We start from the raw sequence: 6962 nt of genomic DNA, 5'->3' as shown, positions 1-6962 counted from the left end.
GAAAGTTGGAGGGGTAGAAGGAAGGGTGTAGGTAGGATAGAAGTGTTATGAGTTGTTTATTGCTTCTTCTTTTTTTTAACTGCACAGTATTTAAGTGATTGTATAAAGGAAAATGAAAATGTAATAAAAGAAATATTTTAAACCAAAAAAAGAGTCGTGTTTTGCAAAGAAAAGACTAACTCGGTCCCGTTTCAGCATTTATTTTATTTTATTTTTTAAAAAAAGCTGCGTTAACAAATATTTATCGCCGCTTCAATCAAACCGTTCCCCCAACTCCTCATTTGCTGCAATGTCTGATTTTTTTCCTACCTGCGTACAGAGTTCAAACTCTACTTCAAATCTGAATTTGCATAAAAGTATAAAAAGCCCCGGATTCGGATCCAAGCTGGACCATTGGAGGATGACCGTCATTTTCTGCAGAAATGACTTCCGTCTGATCTCAAGGCCTTTGAGGCTAGCTCCTTCTTTATCATCATGCGGTTTTTCCTGAAGGGACCTTGTTTGAAAGTTGCAGAATTCCATACCTAAAGTATAGCTTCCCGATTTTCACCCCGAGTCTCCTGATCCTCCTGGAACCCTTCCTGATCCTCCTGGAACCCTTCTTGATCTTCTCGAAACCCTTCTTGATCTTCCCTAAACCCTTCTTGATCTTCTTCCTTAATTTCTTCAAACGTTCGGGCTCGTCCTAGAGAGGAAGAAAAGGGTCGCACCTGGTCATCCCTGGTTCCCCAACAGGCAGCTCCTCTCCCTGCTCCTCTGATGCTCTGGGGTCAGATAGGGAGCCCTGCAAAGCGGGCAGCTGAGGCCTTTCCCGGACAATGAAGGGGATTGCATTTTTGTGAATTAAAATAGAATAGAATAGTAGAAAATAGAATAGAATAGAGAATGGAATAGAAAATAGAATAGAAAATAGGATAGGATAGAATGTGGAGTGGAGTATAGAGTAGAACAGAACAGAACAGAAGAGAACAGAAAAAAGAATGGAATAGAGTGGAATAGAGTAGAATAGAATAGAATAGAATAGAATAGAATATAATAGAATAGAATAGAATAGAATAGAATAGAAGAATGAAGAATAGAATAGAATACAATACAGTAGAACAGAATAGAATACAGTAGAGTAGAATAGAACAGAACTGAACAGAATAGAATAGAATAAATTAAAATAGGTTAAGGAAGAATATGGAACAGAATAGAATAGAATAGAATAGAATAGAATACAATACAATACAATACAATACAATACAATACAATACAATACAATACAGTAGAACAGAATAGAATACAGTAGAGTAGAATAGAACAGAACTGAACAGAATAGAATAGAATAAATTAAAATAGGTTAAGGAAGAATATGGAACAGAATAGAATAGAATAGAATAGAATAGAATAGAATAGAATAGAATACAATACAATACAATACAGTAGAACAGAATAGAATACAGTAGAGTAGAATAGAACAGAACTGAACAGAATAGAATAGAATAAATTAAAATAGGTTAAGGAAGAATATGGAACAGAATAGAATAGAATAGAATACAATACAATACAATACAATACAATACAGTAGAACAGAATAGAATACAGTAGAGTAGAATAGAACAGAACTGAACAGAATAGAATAAATTAAAATAGGTTAAGGAAGAATATGGAACAGAATAGAATAGAATAGAATAGGGTAGAATAGAATAGAATAGAATACAACGGATGGAAACTAATCCAGGAGAGAAACAATCTGGAAGTAGGGATAAATTTCCAGACAAGGAGAACGATTCACCAGTGGAAAAACTCGCCACCCAAAATTGTGGGCGCTTCACCGCTGGAGGTTTTTTTTTTCTTTAAAGAAGCGACTGGACAGCCCCCTATTTGAAAGGGTATCCTGCTCGACCAGGGGGTTGGAGTAGAGGACCTCTCAGGTCCCTTCCAGCTCTATTTTGACCGATTGATTGGGATTCTGGTCCATTTCAAAGCTGTGGGGTGTGGCGGGTGTGAACTGAACCCCTAGATCCCCTGAAACTTCAGGAACAAGAAGTACAGCAAGGGGGAAATTCTGGGATATAATTTCCAAAGGCAAATCTGTCTTTTTCTTTCCCATCCCACCCCTGTAGCCCCTTGGGCTGAGTGATTCTCTGTCTCCCCTTAATGTGCTTGTCCCTCCCACGGGGGCACTTCTACCTGGCCAATTGTTCAACGTATCTCTTCTAAGGCTTGGAGCTCATCATCAGAAGTCCCAGAGACCATACCACCTTCTTACCTCCTCCTCTTCCTCCTCCTGGTCCTCCTCCTCCTCCTCCTCCTCCTCCCCCTCCTCCGCCGCCTTCTCCTCCTCTTCTTCTTCTTCCTCTATTTCCTCCACGGCTTCACAGATGACCACAGCCACCGGGGGCTTCTCCCCAAGGAGGAATTCGCCTGTGCATTCTCTGACCACCTACGGAGAGAAGAAACGGGGTGAGAACGAATTCCCCATCCCGTCTTGTTTTCCCAAGGGAAGGTCTTGGATCGGGTCCCGATGGGGCTTCAACTGGGTCCTTCCAGAGCAACGTTGCACAAGCTAACCTCCGTCAGCCTCTGTGGACATTTTAGGAGAACAGGGGGACAACTGTGGAAAGGTTGAGGTGTTGGCTTCCTTCTCCATCCATGGAGACCCCCAAGGTGGTTTTTCAAGGTGGACTTTCCATTCAGAAATGAATGTAAGACGCTTTAGCGCTGAAGAAGCTTCTTGGACGAGAAACAAAAAAGTCTTGGAGGAAAAACAAGGAAGTCCAGTCTTTAAAAAAACACTTTCGGGACAACCGTGACCTAGATGATTGGGAATCTCCCTAGACGTCTGGGCTAAGAGTTGACTAGTTCAACCTGTCCATGGACCCTTTGGGGGAGGAGGAAGAGACTCCTGAAAGGTTCAAGGGTTGGGTGCCTTCTCCATCCATGAGTCCAACCTCAGGGTTGACTTGGAGGACCAAGAGGAATGATGTCCCTCAAGACAAAGGTGGAAGGGAAAGAAGCAGTCCAATAGGCTCTTTCTTCAACCCAAACCCCAGTGGAAATGGACAACCAGCTTCAGCTCTTCCAGGAAGGTCCCACAGAGGTCCCATTGGCCCTCTCTCCATCTACAATGGATCACTGGCACCAATCACTCACCCCGTCTTCTTTGAAGTCGCATTTATCCAAGGAAACTTCTCCTTCTGGTCGACAGACCGTCTCCTTGACGGTGAACTTCAACTCTTGAGTCCCTTCAGAATTGGGATCCTGAAAGAAGATATGGCCAAGTGGAGTTGTTACTTTTTGAAGCCCCCCCTACACCTCCCACCACCCATTTTAGGCTGGGATTGATTCTCAAATGAGTCTGGATGGAGCTGCCAGAACAGGACTGCAGAGAAGAGTCCAATGCAGGTTCCAGATCTTCTTCATACAAGGCCCATCATCCTGATTGACCCTAGATGGAGGCTGTTGAAGTTCTCCATGCCAGGAGAACAGGAGCGATGGATTCCCCCTTTCCAACCAGCTCCACAACAACCTCAGAGCCACTCCCTGGGTCTACTCTACCATAGATGGAGGCTGTTGAAGCTAGGAGAACAGGGTGGGCAGAACCTTTCAGCTAGCTCCCTAGAAGTCTCAGAATCGCTCCCCACAAGGGATGGGTCTACTCTACGCAGAGTCAAGTCCACCATGGACCTGAAGTGAAGGGTACCTACCCAATCAGGTTGAGGAACAGCCTCCAGGAGACGGTAGAGGTTATCTCCCTCAGCTTTGCTGTTGTAGATGACCACTCCCTGTTCCACGGCCGCTTCAAAGGACAGCGGACTCTGTGATGGTGCAGAGTGTCCAGAGGCTGAGAGAGCCACAACCAGCAGCAAAGTCTTCCAGAAAAACCCTTCCATCCTTGGTTCTTCTGCTACGAAGGTCCGCAGCAGATCTGGTTCCTTCAACCAAGAGGTCTCCTTTTATGCCCTGATACCCAGGTCCTCTGCCTGCTGGCTGCTGGCCAAGGGTTTTCCCCCACTTAATTCTCCAAGGTCCTTCCTGCAAAACATGAGCTCCTTCCTTGAGAGAGAGGGGTGATTGGGGGACAGATAAACCAGGACTTTGAGACTTATTATTGTCCTCAATCTACCTCTGGCACCTCTCCAGATCGTGGTTCAACAATCTTGGCCATTTCCCAGCTTCACGGGCTGAGGAATGCTGGGAGTTGAAGTCCACCCATCTTAAAGTTGCCAAACTTGGGAAATTGTCTTACAGGGTGAGGTCTTCGGATCAGCCTAAATCCTTAGCTCTCACCCCCCCCAACTCATTACATTTTCTATCTTCAGCTCCTAAAACAAACATCTAGGCTGGTTTTCGTGAGTGAAATGGGAAGATGGTTCTCTGTTCTTCTGTTTGGCTCATCGAGGTTTTCCCAAGTCTTCCCCTATCTTTCACTGGGGCAGCTGGATGATCTTCCAAGCAAGCCCCGGAATCTGCTGTCCAAAGAGGCAGTCGTGATCCTGATAGAATAAAGATCCCGGAAGAAGTGTTAATGCCACTTTGCAAAGCCTTGGAATGACCCACACTTGGAATTCATTCACCATGAAGTTAAAAAAAGGTGTTGAGAATCAGGAAAGAGTGCAGAGAAGAGCAACAATGATTGGGGGGAATCAAAGCAGTGGTGAAATTCAATTTTTTCTTACTACCAGGTTCTGTTGGGTGTGGCTTGGTGGGAATGGCAGGGGAAGGATACTGCAAAATCTCCATTCCCATCCCACTCAGGGGCCAGCCAGAGGTAGCATTTGCCAGTTCTCTGAACTACTCAAAATTCCCACTACCGATTCTCCAGAACCTGTCAGAACCTGCTGGATTTCACCCCTGAGTCAAAGGTTAAAACACTTGAAGACCAGTTGCAGGAACTGGGTATGTCTAGTTTAATAGAAAGAAGGACCAGGGGAGACAGGATAGCAGTCTCCCAATATCTCAAGGGTTGCCCCAAAGAAGAGGGAGTCAAACTATTCTCCAAGGCCCCTGAGTGTAGAACAAGAAGCAATGGGTGGAAACTAATCCAGGAGAGAAGCAACTTTGAACTGAGGAGAAATTTCTTGACAGTGAAAACAATCAACAAGTGGAACATCTTGCCTCCAGATGTTGTGGGTGCTTCAACATTGGAGGTTTTTAAAGAAGGGACTGGACAACCATTAATTGAAAATGGTATTGGGTCTCCTGCTTAAGAGGAGGTTGGGCTAGAAGACCTCCAAAGTCCCTTCCAGCTCTGTTATCCTGTCATTCTTTAAGGATCTTCTGCATGAGCCGAGAGTTGGACTAGAGGACCTCCAATGTCCCTTCCTATTCGGTTATTCGAGGAGGACCGTGATGAGTTAGGCTGAATAGCAGAGAATAGGATTCTCACATTGCACATCTAAACCAATTTAGGTGATTGTTTTATGAACTGCAATGGAAGACCCATCAAAAATTTAATGGGTTGGAGCTAGAAGAATTAGGCCAGGATTCAGGCTGATCTGAAGAACTTTCCCTGCAAGGTAGTCCTTTCCAATCTTGGCAGCTTTAAGAGTTTCCATCGGGAGATGAAGGTGGAGGAATCCTGATCTGGTGAGCTTCCAGAGCAGGTATCTCAACCTTGGTGTAGGAAGGGAACTTATAGCAATAGCAATAGCAATAGTTAGACTTATATACCGCTTCATAGGGCTTTCAGCCCTCTCTAAGTGCTTTACAGAGTCAGCATATCGCCCCCAACAACAATCCGGGTCCTCATTTCACCCACCTCGGAAGGATGGAAGGCTGAGTTAACCCTGAGCCTGGAGGGATTTGAACAGCCAAACTGCTGAACTGCAGTCAGCTGAAGTAGCCTGCAGTGCTGCATTTAACCACTGCACCACCTCGGCTCTTCACCGAGACAGTGTTGTACTAAGAGACATCCAGAAACCTTAAGAAACAATATTGTTAGAAGAACCGGACTAAACGTCACTAGACTAACAATGCCAGCAATGACTCACCCATATAGGGACTCTGGACGCATTTTAAAAGAACCTCCTGAGAATAATTACAGGGGTTATCAAGACAATTAGAAACAGCTGCGGAGTACAAAATAATATAAAAACCCAGCACGTGCAGGAAGAAATTACCTTTGAAATAGCAAAAGGTCAGATAACAAAGATTGATTAGCTGAAGATTTATCAGGAGAATGGACAACTGGATTAGCTGAGGGCAAAGATGTAATCATAAAACAATTAAAAAGGAAAAATACATCAGAAGACAGTGGGGCTCATCCCTGCCCCACGGGGATTACTTTAGGGCAGAGGAATAACAAACGCAAGACGGGATTAGAACCCTTAAACAAGGCCATACACAAAATGCACAATAGTACAAAGGAAACAAAAGGGCTTCGAAGAGAAAAATGGTGTAAAAATGTACACTTACTGTACATCGGTGTCGGCTACCCCAGGAACACTGGTCCGTTAGGATAGTGTTAGATTAGAGTAGAATTAGATTTAGGCTGTAGGGTTAGGGGTAGGGTTGGGGTTGGGTTGAGATTAGGAGCGATAGATGATGGCGGCCGCAGGGGCGAGGACTTGGTATCGAGAAAATCGGCGCTCTCTCCCCCTCCTTCCTGAGCGGCTTGGGCCAGCTTCAGACTGCGGCCCACCGGATTATGGACCGTATATAATCTCAGGAAAGAGACTTCCTTCCACGTGGTCCGCTGACCTCCTTTGGGACTTTAAGGGGAGGTAAAACTGAACGGTTGCTACCTGTGAACATCAGACATTTTTGCCTGCCCCTCTCCACGTGCGACTGCCTTGTACAGCATTGACTTCTGGTCTTACGGCCGTGGACTTCTCCCTGGGACATAGAAGAGGGAGAAAGAGCGGAGCAGCTCTCCATCTTTACACCATTGCTTGATAGCGCACTATCGCAGTGCTCCGTACTTTTTAACGCATGGCGAGTGCTTGAGGTATGATTGGGCTGTATGTTTGTACCCA

At 45.0% G+C, this 6962-nt stretch overlaps 1 protein-coding gene across 1 annotated transcript; it reads right to left on the bottom strand.

Annotated features, from left to right (window-relative positions):
• Positions 1–218: 218 nt before the first annotated feature.
• Positions 219–3948, bottom strand: LOC106554358 (cathelicidin-related peptide Oh-Cath). The gene is made up of 4 exons (XM_087712379.1): positions 3693–3948; positions 3139–3246; positions 2255–2428; positions 219–685 (listed from the first exon to the last, which is right to left on the bottom strand). The coding sequence occupies exons 1-4, from the start codon at positions 3876–3878 to the stop codon at positions 473–475; spliced, it is 681 nt and encodes a 226-aa protein (XP_087568505.1). The 5' UTR covers positions 3879–3948; the 3' UTR covers positions 219–472.
• Between the last annotated feature and the right edge of the window lie 3014 nt (positions 3949–6962).

The sequence above is a fragment of the Thamnophis sirtalis genome, unplaced genomic scaffold, assembly GCF_051295495.1.
Source record: "Thamnophis sirtalis isolate CommonGarterSnake01/CBP01778 unplaced genomic scaffold, rThaSir2_p1.2 scaffold_4, whole genome shotgun sequence".
In the NCBI taxonomy this organism is placed as follows: Eukaryota; Metazoa; Chordata; class Lepidosauria; order Squamata; family Natricidae; genus Thamnophis; species Thamnophis sirtalis.
Note: the sequence above shows the minus strand (reverse complement) of the source record. Positions and strands in the feature narration are given on the sequence as shown.

Excerpts from the sequence above, each read along its gene's own strand:
- LOC106554358 (XM_087712379.1), bottom strand. The coding sequence starts at position 3,878 with ATGGAAGGGTTTTTCTGGAAGACTTTGCTGCTGGTTGTGGCTCTCTCA. Across the intron at positions 3,247-3,692 it reads CTGTTCCTCAACCTGATTGG|GATCCCAATTCTGAAGGGAC; the intron begins GTAGGTACCCTT and ends ATCTTCTTTCAG. Across the intron at positions 2,429-3,138 it reads GCGACTTCAAAGAAGACGGG|GTGGTCAGAGAATGCACAGG; the intron begins GTGAGTGATTGG and ends TTCTCTCCGTAG.